Source organism: Physeter macrocephalus, chromosome 21, assembly GCF_002837175.3.
Source record: "Physeter macrocephalus isolate SW-GA chromosome 21, ASM283717v5, whole genome shotgun sequence".
NCBI lineage: Eukaryota > Metazoa > Chordata > Mammalia > Artiodactyla > Physeteridae > Physeter > Physeter macrocephalus.
Window position 1 is genome coordinate 21,626,075 of NC_041234.1, and position 24,134 is coordinate 21,650,208.

The 24,134-nt window shown below is 40.1% G+C and overlaps 1 protein-coding gene across 1 annotated transcript in view; it reads left to right on the top strand.

Moving 5' to 3' along the window:
* The window catches only part of OTC (ornithine transcarbamylase), a 58,825-nt gene extending 41,565 nt beyond the window's left edge, over positions 1-17,260 (top strand). Inside the window, exons 5-10 of the mRNA XM_007127758.3 lie at positions 527-680; positions 2,523-2,645; positions 8,161-8,214; positions 8,295-8,444; positions 10,304-10,441; positions 16,192-17,260. Of these exons, the coding sequence (XP_007127820.1) occupies positions 527-680; positions 2,523-2,645; positions 8,161-8,214; positions 8,295-8,444; positions 10,304-10,441; positions 16,192-16,251 (679 nt within the window). The 3' untranslated portion in view covers positions 16,252-17,260. The remainder of the gene's footprint in view (positions 1-526; positions 681-2,522; positions 2,646-8,160; positions 8,215-8,294; positions 8,445-10,303; positions 10,442-16,191) is intronic.
* The last annotated feature ends 6,874 nt before the right edge of the window (positions 17,261-24,134 follow it).

A 24,134-nucleotide genomic window follows, 5' to 3' on the forward strand; every position in this document is an offset into this window, starting at 1 on the left:
CGGCCATGGCCCACGGGCCCAGCCGCTCCGCGGCATGTGGGATCCTCCCGGACCGGGGCACGACCCCGTATCCCCTGCATCGGCAGGCGGACTCTCAACCACTGTGCCACCAGGGAAGTCCGAAAGTGTATATTTGTGGGATGATGTCCCCCTCACAAAATGCCGCAATCCAGTTCATTAATTTTTCTCTGTATATCTTGTTCTTGGTCTTGTCTCTTTTAACTTTACCAACTGCCACATATAAATTATAATTCATTATCACAACTGTTAGGCTCACAATTGGTTTCTTATCTCCATAAAAAATAGTAAAATCAGCGGTCATTGGCTAAGACGTCAGTGGAACAACATCTGGCTTCTGGAATGATTACATGTTTATTATTAGCTTTTAAATCCGTCATGTTGATAGGTAGTTGTAACAGTAAAAATTCTAATGTATTAGCATTTCTTATTACTGTCTAAGAGCCTATTTTTAGAAGGAATTATTAAGCATAATCAACTTAGATGATTTTTTCTTGGTTTGTCACAGTGTGTTGTCTAGCATGACAGATGCAGTGTTGGCACGAGTGTATAAACAATCAGATCTGGACATCCTGGCTAAAGAAGCATCCATCCCAATCATCAATGGGCTGTCAGATTTGTACCATCCTATCCAGATCCTGGCTGATTACCTCACTCTCCAGGTTGGCTTATTTCTTTGCCTCACACAAGAGCAAAATCAGTAATTCCTAACTAGCTCTAAACGGAAGCATTTAAATTGTGGTACTGGTGTTTTGTTTTCAAATAATATCTTGCCAAAGAATTATAGCATATGTGTACAACTAGATATCCAAGGAAGACAGGGCATTGCTAAAAACAGATTATAGATACTTCTGTTCTCAAACCTTTGCTTTTGTGGTGCCATATTTAACACAGTGGATGAACAGGGAATGCTGGAGCACAGAGAATAGAAAAATCGTTATGTAATCCATATATATATCAGGCTCTGTGACTTGGCAGTGAAGACTGGTGGAGTGTGCTTTGAACATTCAAAATGGTCAATTACTAAATGACTTTCTGAGGAGGCCATTTTCTATCATTTTAATAAATTGCTTAAGACTGGAGTTAAGAGCATGCAGAATTTATAGAATTGAGGCTCAAATTTAGCCATGTCCCTTCAAATTAAAAACTTGAATAACTTTGAAAGATTCATCCCATTGGGTTTGCCGCAGCCAATCTACACAGTCTTGCCACTGGGAATCCTAACAACCATGGTTTCTGCGTCTATGGACTATTCTGGGGAGACAGGGCAAACTGGATAGGTAGGTCTATCTTCCTCCTCAGTTGAATAAGCTACACACATGTACATGTGAGGTTAAACTCAAAATGAAACTCTTTGATGATGAAGGTAAGATTAATGCAGAGAGGATGACACGATGTTAGATACCAAGTGGCTGTTTGTAGTTGTGGCTTTACATATACGCCAGATAATTTAATGCTTCCCCTTGGGGCTTTATCATTACTAGATTATACATTCATCAGGGATAGTGAAATGTTCTATTCATCATATTGTCCCCTGCAGGACCTGGTGCAATGCCTTCATAAAGGAAATTCTCAAAGTAGGAGCTGAATGAATAAATAGCAGCTTATTAAGGGCGTGGAATCTAAATCAGAGGAACCTGGATTTACATCCAAGCTTAGCCACCCAGTAGTTCTGTGATCTTCAAATTAGTTAGCCTTTCTCTTTTTAAAATCTTATCTTTATAAATATATAAACGTATAAAATATACGAAACCTACAGACACTTCAAGGAAAGTAAAACAAATATCCATGTGCCCATTATACAGTTTTGCCAAATCTTACTTTAGAATTTTTTGTTGTTTTAAAATAAAATGTTACAGATAAGAGTTGAAGTCCACTGTGTAACTCTTCCTGATCCCATTTCCTCCAACCCCGCAAAGAAATTTTTATCCTGGTGTTTGTATTTATAATTTCCAAGCATGTTTTTATACTTTAACTGTACATGTCAATATCTATAAACAACCAAATGTATTAATGGTTTTTAAACTTTATATAAACGGGAACTTACTCAACTACCATGCTACACTGTTCTAGGTGCGTTGTATTTCCGCTTTCTTATACCAACAAGTGTAAGATTCATAAGGGCAGTGATTTTTGTCTCCCTTGTTCATTGTTATATCTCCAGGGCCAAGGACAGTGCCTGGACATTGATGGTTCTCAATTTGTTGAATGAAAGAATAAATACAACAAAGATTGAGATTTGAAATATATGAAAATGAGTCTCCATATGAGTTCATATGATGTCTTGGCTTAAGATATTAGGACATATTGCTATTTTTTTGTGATTGTACCTTCATGTTATTGAATTGCTCTGTATAATGCAAAAAAAAAATTAGTAGCTTATTCTTTCCAAGAAACCATTTAAAATTGAGATGTAGACTGTTTCCTTTATTGTAACCCTAATAATTGTTTCACATAAGTGGATTTTCTCCCCGACGTAATCTCCTCCATCCCTTGCCTTTCAGGAACACTACGGCTCTCTGAAAGGCCTTACCCTCAGCTGGATTGGGGATGGGAATAACATCCTGCACTCCATCATGATGAGTGCAGCGAAATTCAGGATGCACCTTCAGGTGGCTACTCCAAAGGTAGGGAAACTTTCTGCCTTGAAACTAACCCCCTTTGAAATCATTCCCAGATGCAATTACCTAGTGAAAAACAAACCTCTCTTCCATTCAAGGAGAGGACAGGTGAGGCCACAAAATTTAGGTTATGTTACTAGCCCTACTATTATAGCTACCCGGCCTCTTGAGTTTCCAATTTCCCATCTCTACAAAAAGAGATAGTCTTGCCTGATGCCTTTCACCCTGTCTGTGTTAAAAGCATGTCTGAATTATCCCTTTGAGTACCCTGAAACCAGCCATTATGATGACTGGCATTCTTGTGCATTGCTACCATAAAGGCTGAAGAAAGTAATGAAATCCAGACAGCGTAGAAATCCCAAAAGGCATGGGGAAGATGCTGTCATTTTATGAGTACTACGATTTGGTAAAAAAAAAAAAAAAAAAAAAAAAAAAAAAAAAAAAAAAAAATTCACTCTAATGTGAAGGACACAGCAATGGCATGTACACCAGCTTAGTGTTTCAAAACTCAAATCCAGGGGCCCTTCAGCCTTTTAAATCTGAGTCCTGGCTGTGAAGCTACCCCCACTTACTTCCTACCCTGCTATTAATCTCTCACAGGATGTATGGGAAGCGCGACTTCTTTTATAGGTCTAAAGTAACCCTTTTGATACACGAGAAACTGGTAATAATTGTTGTCTGTGAGAAGTGAAACTGGGAGATTCAAGGATAGAGGTAGGAGGGAGACTTCATTTCCACAGTATATCCTTTTATGTGGTTTGAATTTCTTAACATGTAAATGTTCTACCTACGTATTAAGTCCGTAAATAAATACAGCAAAATAAAAAAGTGCAGATCCCCCTAGGAGAAGCCCTATGTTAAGATACTCCCAGCCTCGAGTTTGGGATTAACAGATGCAAACTATTATATATAGGATGGATAAACAACAAGGTCCTACTGTATAGCACAGGGAACTATATTCAATATCCTGTGATAAACTATAAGGGAAAAGAATATGAAAAAGAATGTATCAATATATATGTATAACTGAGTCACTTGGCTGTACAGCTGAAATAACACAACATTGTAAATCAACTATACTTCAGTAAAATTTTTTAAAAAAAGATACTCCCAGCCTCACACAAAATAAGTAGGCCTTTTAGAGGATAAAAACGAATTCTACAAGAGACTCATACACAAATCAGTCCTGAAGGATCTCCACCGAACCTTTTACATACCCCCTTTCTACTGAATTCTTTTCACCATTATGTTTCTCATTAGTTACAATTTCCTATCAGGAGTCTTTTGAAGGGAAAGCTCCCCTAAATAGAAGCCATTTCAGAAACTAAGTAAAAGATAGAACTGATCTTCTCATTAAGGGATGATGATTCGCAAAACTGTCCACCAGTGTTTCTGACTGAGCATGTGTTTGCTGTTATCTCAGTAGTCACTGCTGTGGTTCACTCTGATAAGCTAAGACATTCAGAGGTGAATATGTGAGGCCTAAAAATTCCTCCTTGCTTCTGCTTCTTGAGTTTAAGAGGGACCCAGGGCTTTCTGGGGACATGGGACTATCAGTGCTAAAAGTGGGAGGGTCCCAGGCAAGCTAGGGTGATTTGGTCACCCAAGTGCCATGTCAGGCACTGTCCCACAGAAGGGGGCTTCAGCCTGATCCAACAAGTGAGCTCTGGAGTGTAGGTTATACCCCAGAGTTGTCCCAACCCAAGGCAAGGAAGATGGGCTTTTATCCTTGGAACCAGTCGTTGGCCAAGGGCAGCGTGGGAGGTAGGGTGGTGAATCCCCTGGCACGTTTGGCAGGAAAAGCAGTCGGTGGCCAGAGGGCCATCTTCTGAAGAAGAGCTGTGACCGTTAGGTGTTAAAAGCACACTGAAATGGGGAGAGGGGGCAAAAGATGTAAAACAGGATCCTCTGAGGGCATCTGGGTAGAGCACTAGCATTGCTGCCTCCTGCCAAAACCAGATAAAACAAATAAGACAAAACAAAACGCTTTCCCTAGTGTTCTTGCTGAACCAGTTTGAGTCAATGCACCTGCTGCCTTAGTTTCCCAGGACTGCCATAACAAATTCCTATAAACTGGGTGGCTTAAAACAACAGAAATGTATTATCCCACAGCTCTGGAGACTAGAAGCCCAAAGTCAAGGTGCTGGCAAGGCCACACCCCCTCCAAAGCCTCTAGGGGAGGATCCGTCCTTGTCTCTTCCTACTTCTGGTCGCCCCAGGCATTCCTTGGCTTGTGGTGGCATCACTCCAATCTCTGCCTCCATCTTCTTCCCTTTATGTCCGAGTTTCTTGTCCAAATGTTCCTCTTCTTATGAGGATAGCAGTCATATTAAATTTAGGCCAACCCTAATCCAGTATGACCTCCTTTTAACTAATTACATCTGCAAAAACCCTACTTCTTAAAAAGGTCACATTCTGAGGTTCTGGTGGGGAAGGAATTTTTGGAGGACACTATTCTACCTAATATACTTGCCATAGAAGAAATGTCAGGCATAGACAGCAGCATATATTGGAAGCCGCCTTATTATAGTAAACTTTGGGGATGCAGAGAGCTAACCCTTACAACAGATAATCCTCTTTCATTCAGCATGAACTGGAATAAAGGGTCGGATCTGACGTGTGAATAAGGTAGTTCTTCATTTTACGGGAAGAGTTAGCACATTCTCACTACAAATCTAGCTTGAAGAAGGACTCTATATTAATGCAAACTCTTACTGCGTTTGGGTTTTACAGATAAAACATACATTAACAATAGTTGTTCCCTGCTATAAGGTGTTTTTAGAAAGGTTTTATTCTGTTGGAGAAATACATGATTTAAACATTTTATTGCATGTCAAAGATGTTTTATTAACATCAAAGGAAAAAAATCCCAATATTACAGAGTAATTTCAGTATTGTTCTTATGCAGAAACTCATTTAAATGATAAAGAGTACTAAAACCTGGTTAAATTTTGGTGGGAGTAACAGTTTTTAAAAGTCTTCTGGAAAGTCTGAAGTGTAGAAGTTGTTCCATCAATTTATAAGTAGACCTATTTCCTTTAAAGATAAAGCTAGGAGACTTAGTGTAAACTTAAGAAGCACTGAAAAGTTCCCAAGGCCACAGTTAATCTATTTCCCCATTCTTCAACCAAGAATAACTTACATGTTCAAGAAAACATAATTTTTTGTCCTTGATTGTAAAATTGTTCCATAAACTATTGATGGTAATGATTTTAACATTGTTCTAAGTGAATATTTAGACTGAACTGGGTCTGTTAATCACCTTCTTCGTCTGGTTTTAAGATTTATGTAAAAGCCAATGAGTGATTTAGTATTGAAAGCTGAGCTGTGAGTAAAGAATTCCTCTTTGTATTCTCAGTCATGGCCCAGCGCATGCAAGGTTGGGTGATTTTCTAATTTCCAAACCTCTCTGTTGGTTCTCTAAGTGCTTATTGATTCCTTCTCTAAGAATGATTATACTTAGGGAGTATAAAACCTGCTTTCCAAAGGGAAAGCTAAATTTTCAGGGCAGGAGGTACATGGGGTAATATAATAGCCAAGCCTCTGCATTTATGTTTACCAGTATGAATGGTCACAACATTAGTTACTAAATTAGCAAGCCTTACTAAATTAATTACCTTCCCCAAATCTCAGTAAACAAAGCTCCAGAACTTATGGCTATTTGAGAATGATAAAGCTGCTAAAATGTCTGCAGGTATCATCGTCATCTGACAGTTTCTTTCCTCAAGAATTTTTTAATGAGAAAAGGAACTATTATAGATAATTATCTGCAAATAAACACAATTTCAAATGAATAAATCTGAACATGCCTGTTGTGGGTTGAGTTTCCTGGGAAGCAGATTCTGAGTGTTTGGCATGCAGGATGTGCAGGATGTTTATGACAGCGTGCCCTTGAGAAGGGAGGGGAAGGAAGCAGGAGTGGGCAGGAGAAACCGAACTGCGATGCAGGCCCAAGAGCAACCTCAGCTGACCTTACGAAGAATTCTAGATCTGAGATGGCCATTTAGGGCTGTCCCAAGTTGGGAGGATGGAGTCAGGTTTTTATGTCCTCTTGTCAATCAGTCACTGGATGCAGGTGGCCTTGGAAGGGTACGTGACCCTGGGTGAGTCGGCTTCTGTGCAGCTGAGGCAGTGCCCGAAGAGGGCTGACAGCTGAAAGCTGTCTTCCGGTGCACACGCAGCAGCTGGGACAGTAAGTCTTTTATTCATGAAGGGGGATGTGGGTGACACATCACAGCACCCATCGCAATGTCCTACTGAGAATTTATAAAACCGAGTCAAAAATAAATTCTAAGAATTCAGAAAAACAAGAAGGATGGAGGATGATGAGAATAATTATGGTGTTTGGACTGACAAGCCTTCCACATGGAGGGTCCAGAGGTGAGGCTGGCCTAGAGTTTTGATAAAGGAGGAGCTGACATGTTCCAATGAAGACGCCCAGAAGGGGACAAAGGGGGAGATGTGCAAGGGTGAAAGGCTGTGATGGCAGAAAAGGGCAAGACGTGTACAAGGATGACAATGAGATTGGCTTTCCTGCAGCAAGATGTTGAGCAAAATTAAAAGAGACAGAAGCAGGAGATGTCGGCGGGGAGCCTTGATACTCTTAATCGGCTTCGACTTAAGAAACAAGTAGTAAACATTGAAGGCTTCGGAGAAAACAATTCTTTCTGCTGTGTACAGAGCAGATTGGAGGGTGAGGATGGAGGCAGAGGGGTTATCTGCGGGGTCTGGAATAGCTTGGGGGACTTTAGCTGTTCCCATAGTGTTGCCCCCCACCTAGGGTTCAGACCAGACTGAGCAAGCGAGGTACCTAGGGTTCAAAATTTGTGTTTGCACGACTGACAGTGAGCACTTGCCTCACCCAAGTCCCGACCCTGCCCTCACCAAACCAACCCAAACGAATATATTTCAACAGTATACTTGCTGTGTAAAGGCCATTTCGAAGCAAGCTCCCTGCACACAGAACCCTGGCCGGTGAGCGCACAAGAGTAAGATGTGTGCATGTGGGCTCTGAGTATTTAGCTCACGTGGTGAGGGAAGGTTTCTCTGAGGAGGAAACATTTGAGCTGAGACCCGAAAGCATTATCCACGTGGCGTGGGTGGGAAAAAGCATTTCAGACAAAAAAAAAAAAAAAAAAAAAAAGCATTAAAAAAAAACAGCTTGTGGAGAGACTCTGCAACTAAAATGCATTAAGTTGTAGAATTATGTATATAATCCTCTTAAACTATTAGAGGACAAGAAGAGGTGCTACCAAGAGCTGGAAAGCACCACACCCCATTTGTCTTTATGACGAAAGAGGTCAAAGATAATAAAAGACAAATGGGGCAATTGATTACCTTTTTAAATTCCCCAAAGCACCATTAAGGTTTGAAATTCTAGATGTCAACATCATATTCTACTGAACATGGTTGAGCTACAACTTAGAGCAAAAACAGGAAGGAGAGCAGGGATATTGCTGAAAGGAAAATAATGCATGTATAAGAAAACTACCTAAATAACGGTTCATTCTTCCCCTTGCAGGGTTATGAGCCTGATCCCAGCATAACCAAGTTGGCAGAGCAGTATGCCAAGGAGGTACGCTCCTTATATGTAAAGGTGTAACTGTCTTTCCCTGTCCCGTGAAGTTCTTTAACCGGCTTGCTCGTGTATGCCAGAACGGTACCAAGCTGTCACTGATGAACGATCCATTGGAAGCGGCTCGTGGAGGCAATGTATTAATTACAGACACTTGGATAAGTATGGGGCAAGAAGAGGAGAAGAAAAAGCGGCTCCAGGCTTTCCAGGGTTACCAGGTTACAATGAAGGTACAAACTGATGCCTCTCTGAAGGTTCATTAATTCCATTCATAAAGGCCAGAATCATCTAATCACTCATTCACTTTGGGGAGAACAGACTGTCCCTTCATTCCCTATAAAGGACTCGCTGACTGTATCCCCCAGTGATTTCTCTCCTCCTGAAGATTAGCTCCGTCCTTTGGAAAGACACTTTTGTCTGGGATGAAGGAATTGAAACCCAAGCAGAAGAGAGAAGCAAGCTTTTCCCTCTCACAGTGGTGGAGGCATCAGAATTCTTTGCCCTTTGTGTCTCTTTGCAGACCTTTTCTGTGTATTTACATAGTCCTACACACACCCACACCCACACACAACACACACCTCCACCCCTAATGATTTATCATAAATGGTAGATTAGACATATTATTGTGACTTATTTTTTCCACCTAACAAATCTTAGATTTTCTTGTCCATTCATTCAGATATTTTTCATTCTTTTTAATGGCTGCATAGAATTCCAAAGTACGAGTGGAACATATTTTACCTAAAATGTTTCCTGTTGAAATATTAGGCTATTTCCAATTATCCCAATTACAAACAATGCTGCAATGAAGATCATTTTATATATATTTCTTTGTGCAGGTATTACTAGAGAATAGAATTCTCCTTCTAGGGAGAAGAATTTCTGGGTGAAGTGGTATGTACTTTTGAAAATATGAGAAATGCTGCTAAACTGCCCATCCAAAAAGGATTGACAATTTATACTCCCTCCACACTCTCTCCGTTCTTAGTTGCAATTTACATTTTTAATTTTTAAAAATCTGTATCTCATGCTTTTTAAAATTTTTATTTCTCTGATTACTAATGAAGCTGAACATCTTTTCATGTTTATTGGCCATTTCCATATTTTTTCTATAAACTATAATATTCTTTCATATTATATCACATTATCCTTTGCCTATTTTCTATTGTTTTTTTAACAAAAACAAAAAAAATTTAGCACAAAGGCAGTAATTTTGAGGTAATAATTTATGAGGGAATGTAGTTTTGAATCTGTAAGTGAATGATGAAAATGGATGGGAAAATGTAATTTTCAGGAATTAACTGTTAGAGAAAATTAAAATTACTAGGACGTTTGCATGAAGAATGAACCACCTAGTGCATAGTGCCCATAATCCTGTTTAATGCACTCCTATCTCAGAGCTCTTTTTTTTTTTTTTTTTTGTGGTACGCAGGCCTCTCACTGTTGTGGCCTCTCCCGTTGCGGAGCACAGGCTCCGGACCCCCAGGCTCAGCGGCCATGGCTCACGGGCCCAGCCGCTCCGTGGCATGTGGGATCCTCCTGGACCGGGGCACGAACCCATGTCCCCTGCATCGGCAGGCGGACTCTCAACCACTGCGCCACCAGGGAAGCCCTCAGAGCTCTTTTTCAGAATTGTTTTAACTAGTAATGAAGTATGCTTCAAGTGCTAAAGACCATAATTTGGAGATAAGCTAAAAATAAAACGCTATCATGTAAAGGCAACTTTTAAAATACACTGGGGTATAACCGGTGAATTTGCTATCAGCCACATATTACCCTAGTAGAGTTCTTTACTGAAGTGTCCATTATCTCACTAGACAGAGTACCAGAAAACTGAGTTAGTGGTTTAATTTGGAGTGGTGATCTCCCAAATTAAAAAAAAAATGACTAGAAAGTTCCATAAGTTGAAAGTACCATATACATTTCCGATGGGTGCCTTGAGCTTAAACCCTCACTCTGCCCCTTTATCTCTCCCTTTGCATTGACCTTTGACCCCGGGTCAGAGTCAGAGACTCTGACTGTGAAGAAGACAAATGTGATAGCCACATATAAGAGTCAAAACACAGTCTTAACCCCATCTCTTCTTTAGACGGCTAAAGTTGCTGCTTCTGACTGGACATTTTTACACTGCTTGCCCAGAAAGCCAGAAGAAGTGGACGATGAAGTGTTTTATTCTCCACGATCACTTGTATTCCCAGAGGCCGAAAACAGAAAGTGGACAATCATGGTAAGCAAGAAATGGGGACTGGAGGATAGGGAATTCTCTGTGTGGCCCCCTACTTGGTCATTCATGCCTTTTGGTAAATAATAAGCAGCTGGGATTACCCACATACATTACTTGCTCAGATAGCATCTACTTTTTTTTCAGAAAGTTCATAATAGATTATTATTGCTTAAAGCATTTATAGTGTATTTTCAATGGCGTAAAACTGACCCCCATCGAAATATATCTATTTTAGTCAAAATTCTTACTGTTCTTGATCAGTGTGAGCACCAGCCACCATTGCCTGCCAACCATGATAAGTTGTATAATTCTTATATAATAATTTTTAAATCCCCTTGTTAATGTTTATAGAAGCCCCTAATTCAGTGCCTGGCACAAAGTGGGCATTCAGAGAAATCTTATTTCCTTTCTTCTCTCTTTCTTCCTTTCATTCCTTGCCTAGATAATTGTTTTGGTTCTCTATTGGCTTTAGCCCCACAGACACGTTTGTTTTTAGGTATAGAACATTTCCAAAATTGCAGCAAGACTAATCTTAAAAATTATTAGTCCCTTTAACAAAATGCCACTAGTTTCATCTTCATCACCACTATTCTAGGAAATATTAACCTCACATCTCTGCTTTACAATATCCCAAACACCATTGTCTTTTCTGGAAAACGGAATACTCCAGTGCCATAATTTAGTACCACCATCTTTTAGCTTTTAGTGATTTAACTGATCTCAATTACTATACCAGCCAGGGTCTTATTGGCAAACAATAGAGTCCCCTTCAGGTAGAGAAATAAAAAGGAATTTGTTAAAAGACATTAGGCATCTCCCAGAATCTCTGGGGAAAGAGGGTGCAGCGAATCATTCTTGTATACCACATATTCAGAAACAACACAGGCAGGAAAACTGCCCAGCAACACTGGTTCTTTTGTAACCAAAACACCACTGACACAGCCACCCATAGCCTGGTACCTAATGCCCTGGAAACTAAATGCCACATAGTCCATTATAGTTTCCCCCACCTGCATATGAACCAGAAGATCCGATCTCCCAGAGATGGCTTCCACTGCATGTTGTTCACTTATGGCTGCAAGATGCAGGCGAGTGGCATGCCTGCACCCCAGCTACAAGGGAGTCTGGGAAATGTAGTTTATAGCTTTCAGTATATGGAGTTGATAAAAACAAGCTGGAAAGGACTATCTGCTAATTATTTATGTAATCTGTAAATGGATATAGATAGGGTTATTGTGAGCATTAAATAATGCATGTAAAACATTTAGTATGTTATCTAATGCACTGTAAATATTGTTATTATAATTATCATCACCATTATCATCTTCATTGTTGATCTAATGCAGTGACCAGCAGAGATTTGAGCTCTGCTATAGCTGACTGGAAGACAATCATGACTCCCTTTGCAATGAAAAGTTGTGTATCAGGCCTAAATTTGTCATATCTAACAAGAGGGATGATTTTTTTTTTTTTTTTTTTTTTACTGTACCTTCCAGCTTGCCACCTCAGGACACTAACTTTGGCCAAAATGGCAATTGTCATGTCATTTAGACCAGTGCCTCTGAAGCTTTAATGTCCATTTGAATCACCTAGGGATCTTGTTAAAGTGCAGATTTGGATTTGGTCTGAGATGGGGCCCAAGATTCAGCATTTCTAACAAGCAACCAGGTAATGCAGATGCTGCTGTCCTGTGGACCACATTTTGAGGAGCAAAGATCCAGATGACGGAAAAGGAAATGTGAGCTCTCCAACCATATACCTCAGGAAGAAACATAGCAAAGAATTTGCCTCAGGCTCTATACTTTATCAGAAGCTGACTGAAGTTACAAAGATAAATTTTTTTTCAACCCAAATCTGTTAAAATAGGTCCTTTGTTGAAATTCAGAGGGGGAAACTAAAAGTAAGCTTTCTAAAATATCATTTATGAAGAGTCTCTGCACATCTGAATTTTAAAGAGCTTATTATGCATATCTTTCAATTGAATTTACTTAAAAAATTAAGTACTTAATGCATTCACATAATTGAAATGTTTACCAGAGTGTGTATATTATACATACACACAGTGAAATCTTATGCCCACCCATTTTTCACCATCTAAGTCCTACCACCATCTCTCCATCTCCCATCTTCCTTTCCCTAATGGGAAAATACATTTTAAAGAAAACAAGAGGCATAGTCATATTAAAATGAAAGTAGAGAATCTAAAATAGAACGAATACTCGACTGGGAGTGAGGAGACTTGAATTCTATAACTGTCTTTGATGTCACAACTGTCAGCTGTGTCATCTTGGATAAGTGTTACTTCTCTGGGTCCCAGTTTCCTCACATATAAAATAAGCAGATCAAGCCATATAGATGGCAAATGATTTTTAATCTTAGGTCCTCAATCTCATTAACAGGCTACTTAGAGTCCTATGTTCAGAAGGTTCGAAGCCTGCCTGTGGTCTTGGAAGGAAACAGTGGCATAACTGACTAGTGAGACCCGACATGGATTCTGGAAGGGGGTTGGTGACACACATACTGTCCTCTTTATGTCTCTGAGCCAGATGATTTGGCAGTCCCATTGAATTAAGTTCATTTCAGCAATCATATACTGAGCATCTACTGTGTGCCAGGCCCTCTGGCAGGCACTGGAGAGAAAAAAAAAAGAATACTGTGCATTCCCCACATAGCCTGTACAATTCATAGAAGCATGGCATTTTCAAGAGGAATGAGACCTTAGAGATTGTCTAGTCTATATTCCTATTTCATAGGCAAAGAAATTATTCTTAGACAGCTTATTTAGAATGGCATTTAGGCTCAGCATTGCTGTGATAGAGTCTTCTGGGATGTTCTAAAGGCACAATACTTGTTTTCCTCTAGAATTGCCCTATCCAATACAGTAGCCACTAGGCGCATGTGGCTATTTAATTTTTTTTTTTTTTTTTTTTTTGGCTGTGCCGTGCAGCATGTGTGATCTTGGTTCCCTGACCAGGGATCGAACCGGCGCCCCCTGCAGTGGAAGCGTGGAGTCTTAACCACTGGACTGCCAGGGTAGTCCCTAAATTTAGACTTAAGCTAATTAAAAGATAATAAAATATAAGATTCAATTCCTCAGACATACTAACCACATTTCAAGTGCTCAAAAGCCACATATGGCTGGTGGCTACACTATTTGTATTGGACAGCACAGACACAGAACATTTCCATCATGGCAGAAAGTCCTATTGGATAGCACTACTGTCTAGAGAATGATTCCCACAAACACAATTTCATTTATAATCAGGACAGAAGAAGGAAGGAAAGATACAATCTATCCTCAAGTTCGAGGTGCCCATGATGACTAATGTAACAACTAAATAAGGTGAAGGGCTTGTTCTAAAAGCATATAACATTTTTAAAGCAAAAGTGTACTCTTTCAGCACTCACAGTAGCTTTTTAAGGCCTTCATGCTGGGTGATTTCCAGCAGTGCTGTTCAGAACACTCCAGTAATCACATCATTCTCTCCACAGCGCACAGGCCTTTTGATCTCTTTGTTTAAAACACACACACACACACACACACACACACACACACACACACGGACATGCACCCTCTCCTTCCCACAAAGCTACCTTTTGTATTCTGTATTTTTCAATAATTACTAAGGCTGTAGGACTCATGAAGAGTCAGGTGGGTTTCTTCCTTTGCCTACAAATTTTACTGTGGAGCTGAAGTAACCTAAAGGGATCCTGCAAAAAATCTGCCACTTCAAAGCACTGCTATCATGATGACCCTTAGATACACAACACTACTGTGAACGTAGTTCATAGTATTTTATCGTCTCTTCTCTCCAAGTTAGGGGTGCCAGATGAAATACAGGATACCCAGCTAAATTGGAGCTTCAAATAAACAATAAATAATTGTTTAGTATAGAAGTGTCCCATGCAATATTTGGAACATATTTATAGTTTAAGAAAAAGTATTGTTTATCTGAAATGCCTATTTATTTATGTATGTATATATGTATGTATGTGTCTAACTAAATCTGGCAACTCCATTCCTAACTGACTTTCTAAGATTTAATATTTGAAAATAAATTTGACATATGCAGTGACAATTCAAAACAAAACAAAACCTGAGATGTGATCCCAGGAACCCATAAAAAAGCTTAAAATATTTTCCTGGAACATGTTCTTATCCCAGTGTTTGACCTTTCTATTTTCTCTTTGTCATTCAGATCTCAACTTAAATATCATTCTTTAACAAGATCTTCCCTGGCCACCCTCTCTTAAATGGTTCCCCAGCCTCCTTTATCCTGTTTTTTTTATTTTCTAATGACATTTATCACTCCTTGATATTTTCTTTTTTGTTTCTTGCCTGTCCCCTCCCTATAATGAAAACGCCTTCATAAGAGCATTGATCTTGTCTGTAATGTCCTTCATTATACTTAGAAGGGTACCTGACAAATACCCTAAATATGTGCTCAATACATTTTTGTAGCCTGAAGGCAATACAGAGTACTGGTTGGTTCTAGAACATAGGCTTTGGAAATCAGGTTAATATTCTGGCTCTCTGTGTGATCTTGGGAAAGTACCATAACTCCTCTAAGCCCAGTTTATTCATATGAAAATAGTGGTCAGGGTCCAGAACAGGCAAGTCCAGATCCACCCCTTACTACCACCACTCAGGAAAATACCTATGCTTCAGTTTCCTCATCTGTATTTTATATCTCTTCCTACCTCACATAGTAGGAATGGATAATAAATAGTACGATGCACATAAAGCAGTCAGCACAGGGCCCAGCACATGGTAACTCTTCAATGAATACTTTCAATGGGCACATTTGAAAGACAAGACCTGCTCTTGCTTGGTCAAAAAGCAAGAGCAAGTACCTGAAAGGCAGTAAAACTACCTCTTAAGAGTGGAGTCAGAGAAACCTGGGTCCAAACCCAATGCTGTACTCTGTGTTGTTTCCAGGATTGAGTTTCTCATCTATAAGTGATAATAACACAAGCTGCCTTAGAAGGTTGTTGCGTTACAAGAGATAATGCACAAACAGTTCTCTCTACCTCACCGTAGCACCTAGCACAGTACCTGGCAAATACTTCTTAACCGACTAACACATGATAAGGCACTTAGTCTGGTACATAGTAAGCACTCAATCAACATTTGTCATCACTGTTTCTGATCTTATTACTATTGTCATTATTGTGGAAGCTGGGAAGAGTAAAGGTGAAAATTCCCATTTGTAGCTGGCAGCCTAATGGGAAGCTGTACTCTTGGTTATAAATACTCTTTCATGAGGACCCAGATTCGGAAAGACATTATTCATGAACCTAAATTATTTACCTTAACTACTCTACATCTGATTTATTCTAAACTTCTCTAGGTTGCAAGTAGCCAAACCACAGTGTAAACACAAGGATGGGAGGGATTCTATTTCTCTAAAACCAGCCAATACCTAGGTTTTACTTATGACTAGAAAATCCAATCATGGCTACCACCTTGGAATCTCACTTCAGCTCTCTCCCCCACTAGTCCTGGAATGAGGCCTAAATAAGCATGGTGTTTGTGTATGTATTTGGGTCATCCTGATCCCTCCTGACCTCCCTTTATCCGAATAAAAATAAATATTAGTTCAGAACCGTCCCCTTATCATTTCCTCGGGAAAACACATTTCAACCACAGGCCTTCAAAGCTGCAACCTGTATCCTCTTCCGTAGGTCCCTAAACAGACTCTTGCTAATGTTTACCCATTTCTTTCTTTCTCTTTCTCTGTGTGTCATCCCAGGCTGTCATGGTGTCCCTGCTGACAGATTACTCGCCTCAGCTCCAGAAGCCAAAGTTTTAATGCCGTGATGCTTCTCGAGAGAAACCATGCTCTTCAGTGACAGAATGAGTCAGTTTATGAGGGAAGAAGAAGAGAATCTAAGAAATAAACAAATCTTGATACAGGGTATAGGTGAATGACATATTGCTTTGCCATCGTGAAACCTTCCTGAAGCCCTTAATTTAAGTGCTGATGCACTGTAACACGTGGCTTAACTTGGTTTAAACTTTCTAATTCACAATTTCTGAGTTGCATTTGGGTACCATATTCATAATCATATACATTTGCTTCAACTAAACATAAAATACTGTGTTCATAACACATAATGCCTAAGCCATTAAATGTAATCTACGCTTATTACCTTAATAAATTATCACCCACACTAATTTATAAGTAAACATTTACCAGACAGTCAGCTGCTGGTAGATTTGTGGGCTGTGCTCATATCCCCTAGGACCAACAAGGGAGCCAGATGACCCATCTTGCTTATGTAATACAATTTTCAGGCAAATGAGGTAGACAGACATTCACTTATGGAGGCAAATGATGAAATTCTTAGAAAAACAGCTATAATTATGTCCAAACTCTGGAGGTTTTTCTAGTCATTTGTAGAAGGAGGGTCCTTCAAGAGCACACATCTCTTTTCTGTAATAAATACTTAATGTTACAAGCCTACAGAAGCCTTTGGGAACAAGTGGTAAAACCATGAATACCTAGCTAGGAATATAACATCCATTAGTGACATTTTTGTAGGTTCAAATTCTCCAGCGGGACCAATTTAATTTTTTCACGTTTGTGCTTGTCATGCATCTAATCACACCACACACTGGGTAGTTCCATAAATCTACGACTTGCTACATTTTAGTCCATTTTTTTCCTCTAATTTTTCTTCAAGATAATAAAATTTTTCATTACTGGATTATTATGTAATTAAAGCTAGATGTCTCTTGTGGGTGAACACAGTGTGTATTGTTGAATTATTATGATATAATTTGAAATCTTTAGTTCAAATGCTAAATAACTGAAACTTTTAAAAAGTAACATATCTTACAGAGGACAAGAAAAGTAATTACCTTCATATTCCATTTCTACTATTGGAAGAATGTTTCCAGGCTGGTTGACTGATATTCTTCAGCAGATAGCTATGACGTAAATGAGGGAGTATGAGATGAATTACAAATCAGATGTGCAACGAAGATGCAATAAAACATATTTAGTAGGGAGATGGGGGAAGGCTCATAATATTACAGGAAAAAAATCAATTTTTCTAGTAAATATCAAAGGTGAGTTCCATGTTTATGGTAATTTATTGGGAGCACTTAAGAAAGAAAGAGTAGAGTTTCATGAACTATCTTCTTTCAGCAGAGGGTATAAGAACAATTTAACTAGGAGGTGCCATGTGTCTACACACAAAGGACGTAATCCTGTCACTCCACTTTCTAAATAGTCTCCTATGGTAATGAGCTCTCATCTCTTTACTGGCTATTCTCTGAACCAAATAGAAGGTATAATCTTCTTCCCTCAATCAGAAAGAACTTGTATCATTTTCTTGCCAAAATGTAGTCACCTTACCTCAAAACGCCCCAAAGCTTTCTTTTTTATGAACACACAAATTAACACTGCTTTCAACCTAAGCCTGTAGGAATTTATTTGCTTTCGTTTCATCTTAAGAAGACATTATTTATATTGTCAGGAATAAAGAAAACAGGGAAGGAAGATTTAGTATTGATATTAATTTTTCCAAAGCTATTTTATCTCCTGTTTCTTTTTACCCTTTCCTCCCTCACTCCCTTTCCTATGTAACTACTGTAATGACAGAGATTAACAGAAACTCCAGCAATGACCCTTGGGTTGCTGGTGTAGTAGATCCTATCGACTTAATTAATGTAACTAGTCAAAGAGTTCCTTTCGTCCAGGCTTTCTCCACTGTAACACTGGAAGTAAAAACACCATGTGATTACACTGCAATGATTTCCATGTAGGGGAAGAATTATCAGTTGTTTTCTTTTTTTCTGCCGTGATGTTTCTAGGAACTTTAGAAAAATAATTCAATGTCAGATATTCGAACAAATATTGTGCTAACAATTTGACTGTTGTAACACCCCCAGGCAGAAAGATCTGCATAGATTAGCATGGCAATGCCACATTAGAGCTCCTACACAAATAAGCGACCCTAGAACTTCAGTTAAAATGGTGAGGGCCTCTTGGTCCAATGCCAAAGTTCCAAGGCAAATCTTCTCAAATGATAAAAAGGAATGAAGAATACATACAGAGAGGGTGTCCAGAACACATTCTTTTTGGGGCATTTTTGTCTTGGACAGTCTCATCAATGGAGATGAGCTGCAGCATGTCTTCAGACAAGGTGCTACTCAGCAATTTTGTAGGATTGATGACAAATATGAAAGGTCATATCAAAGAATGGAAAACCGGTCAAGTCACAATGACTGGACACCTACAACCAGGAACACTATATACTGACATGCAAGATGTACTCTGTGCAAAGGTCTCAGGTAAAAGGTGTGAGTAAGGGTTAAAACCTGGTCTGCACTTCAGATACCAAGGCTTGTGCCTCCTTATAGGCCTTACAGCCAGAAGGAAAGAATGACATTTTTTGTAAGTTGTCCAGCAAGAGGGGACACTTTTCAGTGTTTGATAAACCTGAATAGGTGCTTTGTTTTAAGTCACACAAAAGGCCAGTATCTGGTCGGGGTAGACCTACTTTCAGTTATTTACATCAGGAATTTTTTTTCAATATCAGCTTGTACTTGATTAAAAGGAGACACATAGGGACACTTCAGTGATACTTTTGCAGTTTTGCCTCAGTTTCTGCCACAGTTTCAACGATATATTGCTTTGCCATTGTGAAACCTTCCTGAAGCCCTTAATTTAAGTGCTGATGCACTGTAATACTGGGAATGGAAATGATAGTATCTGTGCATTTTTGTGCGGCAAACACCTGACACAGATCATTGAGGCAGGAATTTGCAATCAACTCTGCAGTTCTTTAATATTTTAAAGTAATTCATCCCTAATAATTATCCAGTAAATTTAATATCAATTATTGATAAAAGAATGTGGTCAGAACAAATGGAAGTGCATTCCTTTATATGGACTAAATCTTTTCACAGTTTGAACAGTGCCTGACTTGTATCAATGACACTGGACTTAGTTTCTAATCCATGTTTTTGTGAAACTCATTCCCAGAGGCAATGCAAGTACAACAGCTGCCTTCTGGAGAAAAATCGTTAGGCGAGTGAATTTTTAAACTGGAATGAGGCTTAGAAATGATCCAGATCATCCCTTCATTTTACAAAAGAAGGAAACAGGAAATAACAACAAAATGCTCCTAGGATAGAAAGATATTCTACAGGGAGGGATAATGCATGTGTTCAACACCCCTCTGCAAACTATCTGGGATCCTACAGATGTAGCCACTTGATTTGATTTACTTCAATGGCTGAATAGGGAACAGGAAACTGGCTGGTCCAGGACTTGGATTCTATGAGGCCAACAGATGAGAGGAGAGTTCACACCTAAGCAGAGATAGATACAGATTTCAGGGATGTGAACAGTGATCCAAAAAGCATTCATGTAGTAGATGCTGTTGGTGTCTCAACCAGATGTCTATTAACCTGGGTTCGCCCACCCCCCAGCTGCTGTCAGGGTTGGATACTAATGGCTCACAGCTGCCCCTTCTGCTACCCTCAGCCATCAGGAACCACTTAGCCCAGGAGGTTACACTCTCACCCTCATCCCACTACTGGCAGTCCAAAGTCAATGAGTAACTGATAGAGAGGTGTACAAAAACTTGGCTCTCATCCTTCTAGGCAGGACCAACCCTGTGGTGAAATTCATGCTCCAGAGCTTCCCTGGGGATTAGGCTGAAGCCAGTATCTGAGACCACATCCTTGGTTAGCTTCCCCTGATGCTTAACCTCCTTCCCTTGCTTCTCTTCTCCTGAGAGTGCTTCCTCAATAAATCATTTGCAAAGGAATCCCCAACTCAGGCTCTGCTTCTAGGGAATCTGATCTAAGAAGATCCATGAATAAGATTTTTCAGAGGTCTGTACTGTACTGCTGATCCTTCAGGCATCAAGGGAGGAGTAGGAAGATAAGAGGCCATTAGACAAATGGTGAAGAGCTCGTGCATAAGCAAGCAAAAACTTTTCTGGTTACCAGGATCAGTCTTCCTTAAGAAGGAAGCAGAACATTATAAATAACAAATATTATTTTCCTGTCACATGTTGAAATTCATAATGAGGAATTTATTAGCTGCATGGAATAGGAGAACAATTTGCTTTCTCCAGAGAAGAGTACACCTGAGTTAACTGACAATATTGCAGGTTTATTTCTGTCACAGTTAAACACCTTTATAGGTCAGCAACTCTGGCAGCTGGTCTGCCCTTTGCATTGCCTTCCTCACTTCCCCCAAATCTTTTTATTCAGCAGGTCTGGATTGGGGCCTGAGAATCTGCATCTTAACATGTTCCCACGGATGCCAATGCTGCTAGTCCAGGGACCACACTTTGAGAATCATTGGTATGAGGTAATTCTAAAGAATTATTTGAGGTGTCTTTATCCCCACATCCATAAAGCACCACCATAAAGCATTTGACATAACCCAGATCCTCTATTAATCTGTCTTTGGAGCCACTGAGGCCTGGGTTTTATCCCTCCTCTGCTATATAACAGCCATCTAATCCTACCTTCCTTATCTGTAAAATGAGAATAATAATGCCCATCTCATAGTGTTGCTGAAAGGATTAAATGAATTAACATATATAAGAGTATTTGGCTTAAAGCAAGTGCTAAATAAATATTAGCCCCCCCCCCCTTTTTTTTTTTGTGGTACTTGGGCCTCTCACTGCTGTGGCCTCTCCCGTCGCGGAGCACAGGCTCCGGATGCACAGGCTCAGCGGCCATGGCTCACGGGCCCAGCTGCTCCGCGGCACGTGGGATCCTCCCGGACCGGGGCACGAACCCGCGTCCCCTGCATCGGCAGGCAGACTCTCAACCACTGCGCCACCAGGGAAGCTCTTAGCCCCCTTTTGATTGATTGTTTCTAATACTTTATATTTTTTCTTTGGCCCTTTATAACAAAATTATATCCCGCCATCAGAAACACTCAGTAGAATAGCTTTTTGCCTAAAAAAGGGCAAAGAATGAGTTTGTCTTCTGAAGTTGGCAGAACCCAGCAGCTGATGCTTCAGTTGAGCCATCTCTTTCTAGAAGCTGCTTTGTGAATACCTATGCTACCCAGGTGAGTGGCCTGGCTCTTTGCCAAACCGAATCATGGAATCCAACAAGTACAAAAATCTAATCAAAGTGACAACTCTTTTTTTAAAAAATTTATTTATTTTTTATACAGCAGGTTTTTAAAAAAGTTTATTTTATTTATTTTTGGCTGCACTGGGTCTTTGTTGCTGTGCGCAGCCTTTCTCTACTTGCGGGCTTCTCATCGCGGTGGCTTCTCTTGTGGAGTGCGGGCTCTAGGTGTGCAGGCTTCAGTAGTTGTGGCACACGGGCTCAGTAGTTGTGGCTTGCAGGTTCTAGAACACGGGCTCAGTGTTGTGACGCATGGGCTTAATTACTCTGCGGCATGTGGGATCTTCCCGGACCTGGGCTCGAACCCGTGTCCCCTGCATTGGCAGGCGGATTCTTAACCACCGTGCCACCAGGGAAGCCCCTGCAGGTTCTTATTAGTTATCTATTTTACACACATTACTGTATATATGTCAATCCCAATCTCCCAATTCGTCCCCCCTCCCCCTCCCCCTTTCCCCCCTTAGTGTCCATACGTTTGTTCTCTTCATCTGTGTCTCTATTTCTGCCTTGCAAACCAGTTCATCTGTACCATTTTTCTAGATTCTACATATATGCGTTAATATACAATATTTGTTTTTCTCTTTCTGACTTACCTCACTCTGTATGACAGTCTCTACAAATGACCCAATTTGTTCCTTTTTATGGCTGAGTAATATTCCATTGTATATATGTACCACATCTTCTTTATCCATTTGTCTGCTGATGGGCATTTAGGTTGCTTCCATGACCTGGCTATTGTAAATAGTGCTGCAGTGAACATTGGGGTGCATGCGTCTTTTTGAATTAGGGTTTTCTCTGGGTATATGCCCAGCAGTGAGATTGCTGGATCATATGGTAATTCTATTTTTAGTTTTTTAAGGAGCCTCCATACTGTTCTCCATAGTGGCTGTATCCATTTACATTCCCACCAACAGTGCAAGAAGGTTCCATCTTCTCCACACCCTCTCCAGCATTTGTTGTTTGTAGATTTTCTGATGATGCCCATTCTAACTGGTGTGAGGTGATACTTCATTGTAGTTTTTTAAAAATTCAATCATTTTATTTTTTTAACATCTTTATTGGAGTATAATCGCTTTACAATGTTGTGTTAGTTTCTGCTGTATAACAAAGTGAATCAGCTATGCGTATACATATATCCCCATATCCCCACCCTCTTGCGTCTCCCTCCCACCCTCCCTATCCCACCCCTCTAGGTGGACACAAAGCACCGAGCTGATCTCTTTGTGCTAAGCGGCTGCTTCCCACTAGCTATCTATTTTACATTTGGTAGTGCATACATGTCCATGCCACTCTCTCACTTCATCCCAGCTTACCCTTCCCCCTCTGCATGTCCTCAAGTCCATTCTCTATGTCTGTGTCTTTATTCCTGTCCTGTCCCTAGGTTCTTCAGAACCATTTTTTTCTTTTTTAGATTCCATATATATGTGTTAGCATACGGTATTTGTTTTTCTCTTTCTGACTCACTTCACTCTGTATGACAGACTCTAGGTCCATCCACCTCACTACAAATAACTCACTTTCGTTTCTTTTTATGCCTGAGTAATATTGCATTGCCACATCTTCTTTACCCATTCATCTGTCAATGGACACTTAGGTTGCTTCCATGTCCTGGCTATTGTAAATAGAGCTGCAATGAACATTGTGGTACATGACTCGTTTTGAATTACGGTTTTCTCAGGGTATATGCCCAGTAGTGGGATTGCTGGGTCGTATGGTAGTTCTATTTTTAGTTTTTTAGGGACGCTCCATACTGTTCTCCATAGTGGCTGTATCCATTTATATTCCCACCAACAGTGCAAGAGGGTTTCCTTTTCTCCACACCCTCTCCAGCATTTACTGTTTGTAGATTTTTTGATGATGGCCATTCTGACCACGGTGAGGTGATACCTCATTGTAGTTTTGATTTACATTTCTCTAATAATTAGTGATGTTGAGCAGCTTTTCATGTGTCTCTTGGCCAACTGTGTGTCTTCTTTGGAGAGATGTCTATTTAGGTCTTCTGCCCATTTTTTGATTGGGTTGTTTGTTGTTTTAATATTGAGCTGCATGAACTGTTTATATATTTTGGAGATTACTCCTTTTTTTTTTTTTTTTTTTTTTGCGGTACGCGGGCCTCTCACTGTTGTGGTCTCTCCCGTTGCGGAGCACAGGCTCCGGACGCGCAGGCTCAGCGGCCACGGCTCACGGGCCTAGCCGCTCCGCAGCATATGGGATCTTCCCGGACCGGGACACGAACCCGTGTCCCCTGCATCAGCAGGCGGATTCTCAACCACCGCACCACCAGGGAAGCCCGGAGATTACTCCTTTGTTCGTTGATTTGTTTGCAAATATTTTCTCCCATTCTGAGGGCTGTCTTTAGGTCTTGTTTATAGTTTCCTTTGCTGTGCAAAAGCTTTTAAGTTCCATTAGGTCCCATTTGTTTATTTCTGTTTTTATTTCCATTACTCCAGGAGGTGGGTCAAAAAAGATCTTGCTGTGATTTATGTCAAAGAGTGTTCTTCCTATGTTTTCCTCTAAGAGTTTTATAGTGTCTGGTCTTACATTTAGGTCTTTAATCCATTTTGAGTTTATTTTTGTGTA